The sequence below is a fragment of the Dermacentor albipictus genome, chromosome 1, assembly GCF_038994185.2.
Source record: "Dermacentor albipictus isolate Rhodes 1998 colony chromosome 1, USDA_Dalb.pri_finalv2, whole genome shotgun sequence".
Lineage (NCBI taxonomy): Eukaryota > Metazoa > Arthropoda > Arachnida > Ixodida > Ixodidae > Dermacentor > Dermacentor albipictus.
Window position 1 is genome coordinate 52,653,464 of NC_091821.1, and position 17,226 is coordinate 52,670,689.

At 46.7% G+C, this 17,226-nt stretch overlaps 2 protein-coding genes across 4 annotated transcripts in view; one reads left to right on the forward strand and one right to left on the reverse strand.

Annotated features, from left to right (window-relative positions):
• The window catches only part of LOC135911996 (uncharacterized), a 108,935-nt gene that overhangs the window by 52,699 nt on the left and 39,010 nt on the right, over nucleotides 1-17,226 (forward strand). The gene's annotated exons all lie outside the window — the stretch shown is intronic.
• LOC135911988 (solute carrier family 25 member 35-like) overlaps nucleotides 1-17,226 on the reverse strand; it is a 52,922-nt gene that overhangs the window by 1,281 nt on the left and 34,415 nt on the right. For all 3 annotated transcript variants that reach the window (XM_065444368.2, XM_065444366.1, XM_065444367.2), the window contains one exon: nucleotides 16,515-16,829. In XM_065444368.2, coding sequence (XP_065300440.1) covers nucleotides 16,515-16,829 — 315 coding nt within the window. The remainder of the gene's footprint in view (nucleotides 1-16,514; nucleotides 16,830-17,226) is intronic.

The following is a 17,226-nucleotide window of genomic DNA, read 5'->3' on the forward strand; positions in this document are numbered from 1 at the left end:
CATTTACACTTTCAATTGCACTGTACTTGGTTGCCAACTTTCATGACCTCTTCCTCCATTCCATGTCCGCACTTTCCAAGATATTTGCGCAATTTATGCGGCCATTTCTTTTCATCTTTGTTCCTTAGTCTTTTTTTCAAAACTAGTTTCTGTGTGCTTGTCTTACTTCAAAAGAAGCCCAACCCATATCATCTTACTCTGCCTCGTTTGTGGTTTTACCGTGGGCCCCCAGAGCCAGTCAGCCCACTGGACTCAGCTTAATTTCCAACTCCGGCAAGACTTATGATTTAAAGCATTAACACACAGAATTGCATTTGTAACGTTAGCGCTGGCACAATTACACTTTTCCAAATTTCACCTCTGCCTGGTCTGAACCGCTTCTGTAGTCCCACAGTATATCGTTTATCTACCTCTAATTTACCTCTAATTTACCTCTAATTTTATGGCTTGCATTGCCATTCTAGATATCACAAACGTTATTGTAACCAGCATGTAGGGGCTCGTCCTATTTTTATCACCTTTGCCTTTATAGATAAGGGTTATCATGCTTTCACGCCACCCAATCGGAATTTTATTTGTTTTAGAAAAGTCGCAGTATCGCCCCGCAGGCCAAGCGTCGATTGCGATAGCAAATTATTAGGCAGCTATACGCAGTAAGGTTAGTAGTTTTGCTAGCTCTACAAAGTGCTCTAAACACTCGCTTACTAACTAAATTAACAAGCATGGTGTCATGCGCGCAGAGGCAAACATGAACAGTATCGCCAGCAGTTTTCAACGGCGCAACATTAATGCGGCCCAATCTGCTTCGATCGCAGCGCCGTCACAGTATTTTTCGTCGTCAGGCGCCTCACAGCAAAGCACGCGCCCGTCCAGGCCGCTCGTCCCACTCATCCTCACGCTCAAACTTATTCTAACACACTCTAGTGAGACTAAACAATGCGCGCGACGTCCGCAAGGTACAGCGTGTCATTTCGAAACTGTAGCGCTGGTTCCCCATATATAGACTTGGCCACAGAACACCTATAATACTTAGAGAAGGTAAAGTGTACCTTCCACAGTGCAACAGAAATAAAAGTAGTGGTAGCGTCATGAACTAAACTATACGACCGATGGATGGCGCTGTCAAAAATCAAACCAACTATCATCATCATTACTTAGTGAGCATTATGGCTGCTGCAGCAGCAGCAGGTCTGGGTGGTCGCGCTGCTTGCTCGCTGGTTTTCAGCGTTTTGTTACCACTGTCGGGACAGTTTTCGTGTGTGCAGTACTCTAATATGACTATACTCTAAAAACAGTTGCACCCTTTGTGGTGTATATTTGCCACAAAACGATAATCGTCATCTGTCTTGTCCGCATTTCCTTTCTTTAACGCTGCGAGCCCGGTACTATCCAGTAACGAACGGCATGCGCGTTATGACATAGCATTCCCGACAGGAAAGGAACGAACGCAGCGTTTTCAAGAAAGGAAATGCGGGCAAGACAGATGACGATTACCCTTGTGTGGCAAATATACACTCCAAAGGGTGTAAACTTTTCTTAAGGCTAAACACCGTGAGCGCGATTTTGTGCGCGACAGCGACGAGCGACGGATCGGGCCGTCGCTTGAACAGATCGCTCGGTGTTGTCGCGCGATCGCCCGGTTCTGCAAATCTAGAATTTGTCGCTCGTCGCCCGGAAGTGCTATCAGAGAACACCTATGGTGCTGTGAGCGACTAGCCAATAGTAAGCGGCCGGAACGGGATGTACACTAGTGACGTACTGCCGGTTTGCACACGTGCGCGCTTCTCAGTATACAAACGGAACGAGCAAACTACCAAATTTTGATATGTAAACAAAATAAACCTATTGCAAGACCTTCAGAAATACTTTATGTTGCTTTCTACAGCCAAACAAATCAACCTAAATAATTATAGCAAGTGCCACGCCAGGTTTGGCGCTAACTCGATCCCCTAATACCGGCAACACTGGAGAGCTGTCGCGCGAAGTGGTCGCTCGCTTGGAGTTTGACGTCTGGGCGACGAGCGAACGCGACAGCCATCTCCATCGCGTCGCTTGTCGCTGTCACGCAAAAAAAAAAAATCGCATGCATGTGGTTTACACTTTACTGACACTTTTCGCAGCGATCCCGTGGGCACTGCCATACTTGATCACGTGGTAACGCGTCCATTGCTTGCCTCAACTGCCTCCGTTGCCTCCGTGTTTACTATGGGTTTGTATGACGCCGGTGCGGCTTAGCAGACCTGTTTCGGGAGAGATCGTAGACGGTGACTAAGTGGACGAAACGAAACTTTGGCCACAGCTTCAGAGAGCATGCAAAAGCGCTGTCAAAGCTGATTAAGCTATGGCCAAATGGCGCGGGAAGTGTATATCGTGCTTGTTCTAAAAGCGGGGCCAAATATGTATTCCAAGCTATCCAAACTTTCCGCTCATGAATTAAATCAGGATTAATGTGTTTTGCTCTTCCTTCTTTATTTGTCAAATATCTTGAAGCAGAAGCTTGTCACATTTCTGACTTCCCCGGTGCGCTCAATATCTGATTATTTTCTGCCTAATCGCTTGAGGGTGTGCTCACTTCCGATAGATTTGTTCTTGCTACGCGCAAGGCTTGAAACGTAGGTGTTTTGTACCTAGTAACACCTTGTAGAAAAGATGTATTATCGCTAGTAACTCTCTCACTCTTGTGGACCATCCCGAAACATTTAGCTTTGACCATTCGTGAACTATCTGTGCAATCGGTCATTTATTGTGCGTATACAGGGCGTATATATATTTTTTAAAAAATTATGTGGTTTTACGTGCCCAAACCACGATCTGATCACGAGGCACGTCGTAGTGGGGGACTCCGGAAATTTGGACCACTTGGGGTTCTTTAACGTGCACCTAAATCTAAGTACACGGGTATGTTCGCATTGCGTCCCCATCCAAATGCCGCCAGTGTGGCCGGGATGCACGTATATTCAAGTGGGCGCCCATTCACTCATTGACACGTTGTCGATAGAATGCGCGTAAGTTTCCGTGCCAGTTGAGGTAGATGTGTGTGGATACTGTGCGCGAAACTTACTATGACAGGAAGCGGCGTTAATTACTCCTTTTGTCAGTGTTTAACGAGCGGTACTCACTCTTGCCGACATTCTGGGGCAGAAGCACTTTTTTGGAAGGTTAGCGATACAAAGCTGGCAGATGAGCAAATTTCTGTAACACGTACGGACAGTTGCAGCAGTGGTCCGCGAGCTTGGCCGCACAGATTCACTCCATTCCTTAATATGTCAGTCACTATTTTTGCAGCCAACTACTGCACACGTCTTCAATCCACATCCTTCAATCTAGCATGATTTAATCCGACATGATTGGAGCACAGTGCGTTAGCGAAAACTCAGTTGCATTTCCGACAACTGATCACACAGAAGCAAGGTGGAAGCGGTAGTGGTTTCGTATTCTTGCGCTGTCTCTGAGGCTACGTGTGGCGCGCCGCTGAAAGCGCCATCTAGTTTCTCTAGAACAAACTACTCCGCGGAATGGGTCAATACGGAACATCACGACGACGACGGCAATTCGCTTGGAATGTCCGTGTAATTGTCATCGCAATAAAAGAGAGAAACCTAAGGCTGCGAGTTTATCACGCATTAAACGAGGCAAGAGCTATGGTCGGCCGGAAAACAACGTCAACTGCATCTATCACACAAGCAAACTGAAGGCACCTGTGGAGCAAAGAAAAAAAAAAAGGTGCGGATAACAGGCAGCACATGTAAAGAACTAGTAACAAAAATACAACAAAAACACAAGTAAATAAGACAATGGTGAAAAGTAGCGTGCAGGGTGACACTGAGCGTAAAAATGGAACAAGATCAGAGCAGAAAACAGAACTGCGTGGCGTCCTTTCTGAAAAGCTCGTATGGCTTTCCTTTGTAACTTCGTGCTACAATTCGGGTGGATGACAACATGTCCCTTTTATGTGATTAGAAGAGCTCAGCTAGACAAAAAAAAAATGCTCTTGTCAATATGCCCCTGGAACGGTTTAATCGTTACAGAAATCTAAGAACCGCTAAGACTTGCGATTTCTTTTCGGGTTAGGCAAGTTAGACGGTCTTTTGGCACAATAAATATGGAAAGCTGGGCTATTTGGTTGTGATCGGCATTATGAAACATCATTCCAGCGCACAATTCTAAAAGGCACAGTGATTGCCTTTTAGCAAAATTTCAAGTGTTTCGAACACCAAACTGGCCCTTCGGTTAATCCCCTTTCTTCTCGTTCATTACATAACGAGGGTGTCGAAACCGGCAACGTTGATGCCTTCAGGTAGTATGTGTGGGTTTATTGACCAGTTACCTTCACCCAAAAATATCACGTACTCGTGACACCTGCGGCAGAAAGGATGTTCCACATCCGCCGCCAAGGTTTGTGAGTGGTGGCGCTGGCTAACATTCCCAATGTTAGTTCTAGTAGTAAAAACATAAATACCCATGAAAGTAGATGGGGAAACTGAGCCGCGGTAGGACGGTGGTAGCGGACCAACTATATCGATGTGAACGTGGCCGAAACCAACGTCTGGCGGTAGAAAATGACCAGGCGCGCTCATAGTGTGTCGAGTGACCTTGGCGCGCTGGCACTGTATGCATGGCCGAGCCCAGCAACGGACGTCAGCGTTCATACGGGGCCACAGATAGCGGGAAGTGACCAGACGTTGTGTGACACGTACCATAAGGTGCGATAAGGAGTGCAGCGCGTCAAGAACTTGCTGCCGCAATTGTTGTGGAACGTACGGTTGAGGCCGACCCGTAGACATGTCACTGTGACGTTGCAGCCAGGCAGTAAGATATCTTCGAAGCGCAGAGATTCGTTGTCAATCTGGAATGCTTGGAGTTCACGATCTGTGCTTTGAGCGGTAGTGAGGCGGATGAAGTCAATGCCGGAACGATTTACTTGGCGCACATTTATATGAATCCGTGACAAAGCGTCAGCGACAGAATTATCGGCACCACTGATATGTCGAATATAAGTAGTGAATTCAGAGATATATGCAAGCTGGCGAATTTCGATGGGAGTGTGCGAGGAACTGTTGGAGGTAACATCATAAATTAGCTGTTTGTAGCCGGTGAGAATAAATAACTGACGCCCTTCGAAATTGTGACGGAAGTGGCGGACTGCGAGGTATAGAGTCCTAGCAATTCGCAACCGAAAGTACTGTAGTGCTTTCGGTTGCGAATTGATATGATGTAGCCTTTTACTAGATCCGCCTTGCTAAATATGCAGCAGTCATGAAGTGATGCGGTGAAATCGTAAATGTGGGGTATAGGGAAACCTACACATATATATAGTACTTATAACTTTGATTAAGGTGCGGTAATCGTCACATGGTCGCTAATCACCCGTCTTCTTGGGCACCATGCATAAAGCAGATGACCAAGGGCCAGCGGAAGGACGCACGAAGCCCAACTCGAGCATGTGTTCGAATTACTGCTTTGAGACGGTCTGGTGCTAAGCGGCGAGGTCGGGCGTATACTGGTGGTCCTCTAGTCACAATGTGGTGCGTGACGTTGTGCACTATTGGACGATCTGGCGAGGGTGGGTGGTTCGAAGAGCTCTGCAAATTCCAGCAGGATGGTGGAACACGGTTTCGGTACCTGGGTGTGTGCTGGTACGAGACGCAAAGGTGGTGCAGACGTGGTGATACCTTGTAAGGACAGGTTTGTTGAGGAGTCAAGAAGGCGGCAGTTGCGAAGGTCGACGAGAAGGTTAAACTTCCTCATAAAATCAGGGTTGATGATCGGCCCACGGACGTCAGCGAAGGTGAATAGCCATAGAAAAGGGCGTCGCAGACCAAGGTCAAGAGTGACCGATTTCTGGCCGTACGTTTTAAGGTTGGAACCGTTGATGGCAGTGAGAAAAGACGTGTCATTGCGATGTCTTCTGCGTTCTTGGAAAGTAAGGGGAATGACACAAATTTCCCTACCAGTGTCTACAAGATAGCGAACTTTCATGACACGGTCGGTGACGTACAAGAGACGGCTTGATGTAGGGCCAGTAGCACAGTGACTGGCCCGACCCTTTCCCGGAAAGTTGCAAGGCGGACGGCACTGCCGTGCGTGAGTGCCATATCTGGCGAGCTACCAACAAATTAAGGGAAGCAGAGGGCGTGACACGTTTTGGTCATGCCAGCGATGCCGCTGCTGATGGTTACTCACCCTTAAACGCAAGACAGCCAATTAGTTAGCTCATCTACTTGCGCAGCAAAGTGCACGCTTGATCTGTCGGGTTCGTCAAAGTGCTGCTGTAACTGGGATTGTGTCGCAGCAGGTGCATTACAACGGTCAACAGTGGATATCACAGGATGGAAAGAATCCATAATCTGGTCTGCCATCATCGATCGCTAATGCCTCGACAGACGCCATAGTAGGTGAGGCACATAAAATCATGCGTACCTGGTTCGGTAGACGCTGTAAGAAGAGCTCCCGAAGAATTTTCGAGTATGTTGATGATGGACTGGTTCCCAGGAGTTGTGTCATGCGGCAAAGCAGCTCCGTCGGTTTGCTGTCACCAAGTTCCTCCGATGAGAGGAGCTGTTGAATGCGTCCCGACTCAGAGTCCACGGTGCGCAGTAGTAGCTCCCGCTTAAGGGTATCATACTGATCATCGAGCAGAGGAGCTAGCAAAATGTCGCAGACCAGAGCTGCAGTCGTCGAGTTAAACGCACTCACAACGTTGTCGTACTTGGCCGCCTGAGGTGTGACTCGGTGACGGCGAAACTGCGCCTCGATGTGGACGAACCAGAGTTCACAGTCCGAGGGCCAGAAATCGGGAAGTTTTAGTGCGGCGACGGAAGACGTTCCGTTTTCTTTAAGACGTCATTGTTCGGCGGCCGGTTCCATGGCGTCGTGATGAAACTTGGTAGACGTATACAGTTGTGATGTGGTTTCACGTCCGGGTCACCAACTTATAAAAACAGAAGGCCCACAAAAAACTGCCATTTATTAAACAGATGACTGCGTTGATGTCGCGGCAACCATCGTCGAGCCTATATGCCTGATGGCGCTAGTCCAGTCTCTTCTTCCACCGCGGGGCTATATGAGTACTGTCCACTACAAGAACGTTGCACGCGTAATGCGAAGACGTGGGATCGTTCCCCACCTGCGGCAAGTTGTTCTTTTATCCGCTTTTATTGCCATTAATTTATCATTTCTTTAATTCAATTAGTAAGTACAAGTAATTTCCCCTGTGTTGTCCTTGGTGTCATTGTTTGTTGGCCTCTAATGTTATGATTAAACGTGCATACGGGTACTTAAAGGGCTTTAGCGTTGTGCTACTTTTTAAAATTCAGTGTGCAAAAGCAGGCCTTGCAGTGGATGGCTATCGTACTTACGCTCTTGATTCGTACGTTGTACGCGTGCTCATTCAACCTTGTGTTGGAATTGATTTTGAATTAATTTCCAGAATGGCACCAGTTCGGAAATATGGGAGTTCCAGTTACTTTCGTGGTTCAATGCATAAAAGAGCGTTTTATTAAAAAAGCAAGTGGAACATGACATTTTTACTTCATGTACTTCATGACATGAAGTACATTTTTACGGCGAGTTTATGGCGCATATTTCCAAACTGGTGTCATTCGGGAAATAATTCCAAGTCGATACGCCTTGCAAACTCTCCGGCTACAGTTCGTAAATTGCAATATGTGCCGTTAAGTAAATAATTAATTAAGAAGTTAATTAGTGATTTCTAGCTAAATAGTTGAATATGTGCTTCGATTTCTCGTGCATTTCCACCTCTCTGAATAATCCAGCTCAAAAACTAGAATTATGTTATCTGCAACAGGCGATATTTAAACATTCCGGAAAACTTAAAATTGATGCACCCGTATATACGTATAGCTGATATGCACACCGAATGCAATCTATTTATATAAACCCTGCATGCGGACAGCAAAAGTTGTGCAAGTAAGCGCGCCTTTGTGCGTAATAAAAATTTAATTCATACATAAAACATGAACACATGTCGGCTCATGGGTATCAAAACCACACCGACCTCTAGATGGAATAGCGCGTTGTATTCAGCGGCTTCAGTGCAACAAATATGCGCCTTCGAGTGCGTAAATGTAATTGATTTATCAAAGCGAAGCTTTCTACGCCCTCTTTCCACGCCTGCTCGGTCCGTCCCGGTGATAGTGATTAGCAAACATTTGTTTACTATGGCGCTTGATTCGCATCCCCGTTATATAGCACACAAGCCGCGTGTTATAACTTCATCATTGCTTTAAATCCCTGCGCCAGCACTTAGTTTTCGACCGCCGAATTAAGGCTGGCGTATAAGAATATACAATCTTCCTTTGTAATTATTAATGTTGTTTTTCTGTTCAAAAAGCGCAAGGAGAAGTTCTGTTTTAACGGTTGCGAATGCGGGTTTTTCAGGTTTTTTTTGCCACACGTCAAACAATGTGACCAGGCAAATTGACACGGTTACTAATGTTAGTCAACAGCGCCTTAAAGCAATTAGCGTTTTACAGAGCCAAAGGTGGCCAAAGAATTGCAACTGAATTCGTCTGCGGCAAAAATCCTTTATATAAATGTTTGTCTCACAATATACTATTTTTAAGGAAAAGTAGAAAGTACGTTAGAATCCAGGCGCGCCGGGATTGTTCAATCGCGCGTTAACGCTGTTGACACGTTTGTATAGCTTGTATCAACGCTCTTAAGACATACTTCACTTTCGCAGCTCCCCGTAGACTCTTTCAATGTTTACAAATATAGGCCCTGGACGGCTCCCGGTTTTGCTCACTGACGCAGCCTTCTAAATGTAGCGAGCAAGAAGGGCATTGGCGGCGACATCGGGCGCCCGCTGAACTTGAGAGGAGGCTTTAGCTCGGGTGCTCCTATCTAAATACATGTAAAAGGAGAATTCGTTTTTCTCGGCAACCACTGCACCAAATTTGACGAGGTTTGTTGCATTTAAAAGCAAAACTTGGAATCTAGTGACTGTTGGTTTCGACTTTTTGAGTTCGGTTGCGAATTTTTAATTAACAATTGGCAAAAACTGAAAATTTTCAGAAAACGAAACCATCAAGTTTACAACTCTGTAACTCAACAATGGAAAATGATAAAACAATTCTGTGAATTGCATGTGATAGTACATCTAAAGCGGACAAAATTGATATGTTACACATGAATATAAACAATTTATTAATATGTAAATACAGCTTTTGCAGAACCCTTGTTTGTAACGTAACAGATTCACGTAAGATGTAAACTGACGTATTGAATTTGTCCGCTTTCAATGATCTAATGGATGCCGTTCACAGAACCGCGATATCTGTTCTTGATGCAGAGCTATGAATTTTTAAACTTCGTGCTTCTGCTTTCTTCTTTTCAAACTTGCGATTTTTTTTAAAATTCTTGTAACAAAATTCAGGCCCTAAATCGAAATTCCGCTCCCAATAGTCACTAGAATTTAACTTTCTCTCTCAAATGCAACAAATTTCTTTGAAATCTGACCAAGGTTTATCTCAGAAAAACGTTTTTGCGTTTTACATGTACTTCAATAGGCCGCGTCGGAGTTGGGCCTGAGCTAAAGCTTCATCTTAACAAACCTACAAAGAGTGTGATTAGTAACATTTGGTTATCAGCGGAATAGCCAGGAATAAAAGAAGTAAAATGTACTAAAATCTAAGCCCGCAGATTTTCAACACCTCTCCTCTGTACATAACGACAATTCACAAGTCAAGGTTGCCGTATAAGATATACGAAAAATTTCATGTATTAGTCTTGAGGCGTAATGCGCATGTCTTTTATCTCAAAACATAAAAATATACCTTCCACGCAGTGAAACAACTTAAAAACACGCTTTGTGTTCTGACGCGGTAGGTTGATAAGGCCCTTGACCGGAGCTTCCTAGGGGCCGCACTCTCCCTGCTGTTATCGCGCGAGCGAAACCAACGAAACCTTCTGGAGCCCACTGGCCGGCGCGGCCACGGAGTTTCCTACAATACACTAGAGGGCACTCTGGCACTGCAGTCGTTGACCCACCATGGTAATGATGGGAAGTACATGGATTTGTCTTACCTTCGTTCTGTCTTACCAGACGTTCTTGTGGCTTTTTACATTACGCTTTATATGCCTTCATTGTCGTAAATTTCAGAGCAATCTATACTCTTGGAAGTGCAGAAGGCGCTGTGAACAGGCACAATCGCTACTAATTGCAACGATTCAGCTTGCCAAGGTGGCCAAAGCGAAACGCGCCAAGCGTCTCAAGGCACTGGCATGCCCGCGATAAATTTATAAGGGCGTCGGTGTCGCTTAATGGTTTATGTCGCTTGTCGATGCATGCGTCGGTGGCTTAATGGTCTCAGTTTCGGGCGTCTGTGCTGGAGATTCTGTGTTCGAATCCTGCCGTGGGGAAAATTTAATAATGTATCATTACGCAGTACATTGCTGAAAATGACGAGTTTACGAAGCCGTCTGAAGCCAGAAAGACGAAGTTTAGGCAAATCCGTGTACTTCCCATAATTTACATGCTGGTACAACCGCTCCCATTGCAGCTCCCGTAGACACTAGCGCCGAATTCCCTCTAGTAATTATTGTATGAAACTCTATGGGCATGGCCGCGGCGACTGTCACTGGAACTACCGGCGCTGCAGTCGCGTCGCATCTAAGTCGCATCGCGTGTCATCTGCTCCTGCTGCGATACGTCGCTTGCACCAACTGGTCTGACGTAGTAGTTCTGCGGAAACGCGCAAGGTGGGGAGAAGTAATGAATAAAGGGAAAATGAGACATCCACCCGTTCGTAGCTATTGCTACAAAGGAAACCCATACGGGTTCCTCGAAAGAAAAGCCTCAAAGTTGAAGAAAAATTCGTCCTGGTCCGGGACTCGAACCCGGGACCACCGCCTTTCCGGGACAGCCGCTCTACCATCTGAGCTAACCAGGCGGCTAGCAGATGGCAGGGCGAAGTCGAATTTGTCGACAACACGAAGCAAAGGCAAGAGTTTGACGTAGTAGTTCTGCGGAAACCCGCAAGGTGGAGAGAAGTAATGAATAAAGGGAAAATGAGACATCCACCCGTTCGTAGCTATTGCTGCAAAGGAAACCCATACGGGTTCCTCGAAAGAAAAGCCTCAAGGTTGAAGAAAAATTCGTCCTGGTCCGGGACTCGAACCCGGACCAGGACATCCACCCGTTCGTAGCAATAGCTACGAACGGGTGGATGTCTCATTTTCTCTTTATTCACCAACTGGTCTGTACCGCTTCTCCGTCGGCAAATGTACTTTATACACACACTCTGAGGCTTTGTGGCAAACTTGTCACGCGAATGTAAGAGGGACCTCAATGAGTCTGTGTGTTTGTGTCAGTGTGTCTTGCAGTCGCGTCTCTCTTCATGGACGGTGCTTTGTCTACGACTGCTGCGATGCGTTATTTGCCCCACCTAACCTATACCGCTTGCTCGTCAGTGAATGCAGTTTAGCTGTCGGCTCAAATTTTTATGCCAATGTTAATGCGAGAACCACAATTACCCTGTTCTGACCTCGAAATACGCATGTAGCTGGCGACTCGAGGCTGAAGCTGTACGGCGCAAATGAGCGGTGTGGCGCGACGACTTTGCTTTCCAACCAATTTTTCCTAGTTAGAATATCAAACATGATTAGTCATGTCAGCGATTAAAAATCGTCACATAAAAAAAAAACACCGAGTAGGTCATGTGGCATTCGTTTACTCGGTGTTTTTTTTTTTCTGGCATCGTATTCATAACATGTGTAATAAAGACGAGCGGATGTATCTAAACAGCGGTATTAAGACCGTATCGCGCGCAGCTCGATATTGTAAAGTGCACAAATACCGCTGCTGGTAAGTTAACCACCTCTCATTATTTTAATGCGTAAGCATTCTTTGGCGAGTACCCAAGCAAAATGTGTCTGTCGCGCGAAAAGTGTATCTTTTATCTACAGGTGTACGTTGTATCTGCACAAAAATCCGTAATTTCCGTATCCGTAAATCCGTATCCATAATAAGATGTTTAATCGTTACAATAGTGTGAATGTAGATGATTGGTAGCTTCATAAGCGATATGGAACAATTGGGAAAAAATTGATCAGAGAAAACCCATATGATCAAATTTATGCATACCCATAGGCATAGGCTCCATAGAAAATACACGGGGAAGCCTATTGGCGGCGAGGAGTTACGGAGTCGCCATCTAGCGGAAGCGCCTCGCTGGCGTAGTATGAGGGACCATGTGGCGCGCTCCTCATAGGTTTTGCTGTCAGCGCTCACTGAAAACACCACGCGCGAGCTCTCCCGGACATTTCTGTATGTACTTTTGAACCGAGAGAAGTTTTTTACTGTCTAAATAATAATCTTGGGCAAACTGAAAGCGCACAATCATTTACAGACGCTATCTCTTTACCGAATACGTACAGTGAAAGCCACTGCGCGCGGTCGCCGCGATGGAGTCTCCCGAACCGGCTTCTTGCGTGAAAGGTAGGTAAACGCTGAGAGCAAGCTATGTGAAATATGTTCTTATAGTGTTTGTATACCTAAATGGAGCGTAATCGAACGAAGCCTCATGCAGCGATCGCGTAGATTCGCAGCGACCGACTACGCGTCTGCATGCTTGTCCGCGCACTGTTTCGCTTTCTCCGCGCGCGCGTTTTCGCACCTTGCCATGAGCTTTATGCCGCAGAATATGAGCATTTGACAGTATACAAGCAACCTTTGTTGCGTGGGTGCTATCAGAGCTGTTCAAAAATAACTTCACTGTGGAGATTTCGACGCCTATGGGGACTGTGATGTGCCGTCGCGACGATTCAATCTTTTTTTTCTTCTAAATTCATTGACGTTTCAATATTATTTCTTGAGTTGCGTCGCACTGTATGTTATCGGTGTTCTCAGCGTACCATTTCCCGCTGCTTCTTTTTTTGTAATCTAGTGCATTAATTGATAACACAAACATGACCATATGCAATGCTTTTTTTAAATGTGCTTCTTACCGTTGCCTTTCCACTCCACTCAACTTGCCAGTATCTATAGCATCGACAAGTTGATAGACCAAACCGTCATGACATTAGTCGGGCAGCGGACTCGGGCGAGCGTCTCAGTGCGCGTTTTCAGAACATCGCAGACCGGGCGCCGTAGCAGAAATCTTCCTCGCGTCTGTGCTTGCTGCACACCCGAGTTGTAGCCGATGACTGTTTGCCGGTTTTATGTTTCGCGAGCCAAGCTTCACGCAGCTTCTTGTCCTGCGGCTACGTGGGAATAAGGCTGATACCGGGCTCCATTGCGTACGTACGGCACTGCGGCACCGAGCAGTAGTCTACTATGTTGCGCGCCTTCAAAGGCAGCCGCTACCTACTGTAGTGCGTTCAAGCGTTGTAAAGGAGACACATTAAGCGGGAAAATCTCGCCACTAAATGAGGACCGCAGCGTACGAGGGAATTTAAACTCTCGTTTTCAGCTCGCTTCGGCGCTCCCGAAGCAGCCGACGCGGCCGCTATGTCTACGTGATCCCTAATAGGACGTCACGCCAACGGTGGCGCCAGCTTTTCCAGTGGTGGAGCTCGAGGCCAATAGAGCCTCAATCGCCAGTTCCCCTTGCGCCCGATCGCAAAATACGCAGTGGCTGCCGGAGCCCAACGCCGCCCCCGCCCTTCCTCCCTCTCATCCCCCCGCGGCCTTTAGCGCGACGGAACACGGTGCGTTTGCTCTGGCCTTCCTCCCTCGCGCGCGCCAGATTGAGCCGCGATTGTCGGCTGCCCTCGTGCGCTTTCACTCGCACATACAGAATATGGCGCGCGGCTACGGTGTTATCGCCCTTCGACTTTATGGAACATCACGGCCACGGCGACGACAAAAATGCGCCTTCACTATCCATATAATTGCTATCGGAATAATAAAATAAACATTTGACCTGTGAATGTTCAGTTGTCGAATCGGTTCTTGCCCCTTCCTGCCGATCACATTGAACGTACATGTTTTTATATGCGTGAGTGACATGTAAAAAAGGCATGCCCAAATTGCAAGCTTCATTTTAATGCGATAGCAATTATATGGCCACTACAGACAAATTTCCGCCGTCGCCGTGATGTTCCGTATAAAGTCCAAGTGTGATAGCATCGCGGCCGAGCGCCGTATGCTGTACGTGAGAGCGAAAGCTTGTGAGGGTAGACGAGAAGAATGATGGGTTGATGCGGCGGTGTCTTAAGGCGGGGAATGTGCGCGCCGTCTTCTCACGCGCGCACGCGCGCAAGAGGGGTGGAGCCATGTTAGTGCGCATCTACTCTTCTAGTACAGCTGCGGCGGCTGAGCTCGGCTGCGCTATCTTGGAGGTGATGTGCGGTTGGTTCGATGGCTAGGAGACCCGAGTTACCTGATGGCTTCATGTGCGGTGTGTTCGCGTGTGCCTAGTTCGCTTTGAAGCGAGAGGCAGCACGAACGGTAATTCGCTCGCCGCTGTTCATCACTCTTCATCACGCCAGCGCTCTGACAGCGAGTGTCCGCGGTCATTATGTGTTCGTGTTTGCCTGTGCGAGCGTGACAACGTCCTTTTTAATTTGGTTCGTAAACGAATGTTTCCAGCAGTTTATGCAGCTGATAAAACGAATTACTTTACTTCGTGTAGCTTCCCACGATTTGCTCTCGCAATGAATGCTTCGCCTGTCAGGTGAAACTGTGACGTTTCTTTTTTGTTTTTGGTTTTGTTCGAGATAATGTAAGTGTAAAACGAAACGGTTCGCAGTTTTACACCATACCTAAGCGATTTTCTCTCTTCGAATGTATACCATGCGCGCGTTTTCACGGAAATCGGTGGCACGCGAATTTCGGACCAACGCTTTCTTCGCCTCTTCGACGCTGTTTGGCGCGTGGGTCGTCTGTTTCTCGACGCATACGTATACTTGTGTGTGTATATAGGAAGGTTATATAAGTTCCTCCATAAAATATGAACACGTCGGCTCATAGGCATCTACGCCAACCTCTTAATGGAGTAGCGTACTGTATTCAGCAGCTTCAGTGCATACTCAATGCAACAGTTGGGGGGGGGGGGGGGGGCACGCTTTCGACAAATACATAATTCCTTTATCAAAGCGAAACTTGCAATAGGCCTTTCTTCCTGCTGGGTTTGGCGCGTCTTTGTCGGCTCCTTGCCGGGTAAGGACGGCCGGTCCTGGAGATGGTGCAATAGTGAACTGGGCTGATCTCGAAGATGGCGAGATGAAAAGTGGGGCGATCCCACAGTCTAATACTTGGTCGCATAATCACGTGGGTCGTGTGGGGGCAACAAGAAAAAAAAAGGTTCTTTCTCTTTCGATTGAATAGCGTGATGAACAAGGTTAGGCCCACATATTTAAACCGCAGTATTTTCGGGGTCTGCCCACATTTTCAGTGGGCAGGCCACATTTTCGTAACCGGCCCACGAAAACGGTTGGACAGATAGCCGGAAAGAAAAGTAGCTTGACAATGCCAAGAATGTTATTCGCCTTAAAACGGCCGCACCACCGGTATTGGCATGTCATTTACTGCGCAACACGGGAGTAAATTTCGATTCGTTTCGAACACAGCCGGTTTCCTATCACTTCTTCTTATTTTTTACCCATATTTGCTCTTAAAGCATGGTGAAATGGGGCGAGATGTCGAGTTCACTTCGTTGCTTCAAGGTTTTCAAAGCAATAGGCTCTACAGAATCGGCACTTAAGGAAATAAAAAATGTCGTATTTTGTGATATCAAATTTCTTTAAATCAACTTAACTTCCGCAAAAAAAACGGCATGCAGTCGTGAATTCAGGGCGCTAGAGCTGCAGTACGCAACAAAATACTACCAAAGCCAGAATTAACTCTCTTAACTCTACCCGATTTCCTTTACTCACTTTACTCAGCAACTACATCACACCCGCAAGACCTACAGCCACTTGACACCATCATGGGTCTCCTTTTCATTACCGTACCGAGGTGTTTAAACAAAGTTCTTGGGTTTTTACCCTATAGAACACTGGAACGCTTTACCCGGTTATGTCCGATCTTTATCGTCTGCTAAATTACTTTTATATATGGTTAACAAGTTATTTCGCATTGTATGTTTGTTCCCATCTTTGCAATGAGGGGGCAGCAGTATGTTGAATTTATTTATTTATTTATTTATTTATTTATTTATTTATTTATTTATTTATTTATTTATTTATTTATAAGTTAATAATGAATTAAACTGTGGAGACAATGAAAATCATAACAACGATAGAATCGTTCTATTGGTCTGCAGCGCAGGACAGACATGCAGGGGCGCGACAACGTAAAAGAACACAGCACGGGCGCTTGTGCCTCGTGTCCTTTTTCCATGTTCCCTGTTTCTGTGCAATGCACAATGCATTCCAAAGAATGCCCAACCAGCTAGCCCGCAGACTCGTGCTAAGGGAGCTCCGTCGTTGTGCTCTGCCATTGTCTTTCCGTGTACCCACAAAAATGTTACAGAATACTAGTTGAAGTGGTACGGGGTAAAAAAAGAAAGCATAGAAGAAATAAAAAAAAAAACAGAGACGCAGCAAACCTGCACGTAGGCGCCCATCTGGATCGCGGAGCCGATGGAAAGCCGGAGGACGTTGGCCTGCGCAGAGCGCCATAGGCCCCTCCTCAGGCCGTGCGTGCGGTAGATGGTGCGGAACGCCTCGAAGCTCGACGGGTAGTGGTGCTGATAGCCGACGGCGATCTGGGGCGATGCGCGCGCCTGAAGCTGGCACTTGACCAGCTGGAGGGGGCTGCCCAGGAACGCGCCCAGGGCGCCGCACAGCCCGCCCGAGATGGCGCTCAGCCGCACGCTGGGCTCCAGGTTCTCATCCAACGTCATGCCGTAGTCTTCGATCACCTGCGCATTTCGATGGGAGCGAATTGCAAAAGACGTCCGTTTTGTACCGTGAATTTGGAGCGCGTTAAGGAATCCCAGCTGGTCAAAATAATCCGGAGCCCTCCGCTACGGCGTGCCTCGTAATCATGATGTGGTTTTTGCTTGTAAATCCCCAGAATTAAATTTTTATTCAATAACCTGTCGCATTATCAGTGCCGCTACGCTGACAGAGGCATTGTCTCATCTTATACAGATTGAAAACCCTCGGTTGCGTTCGATAGCAATGTCGTATGCCATCAGAAAGATGGCAGTAGTAAAAAAAAAATGGCTGCGGCTTAGCTAAGGTTACGCCCAGGATGCGAATCATACTAGCCTTTATTTTAACGCGACAGCGTTAAGGAGCTCGTGTCGCAGAAAA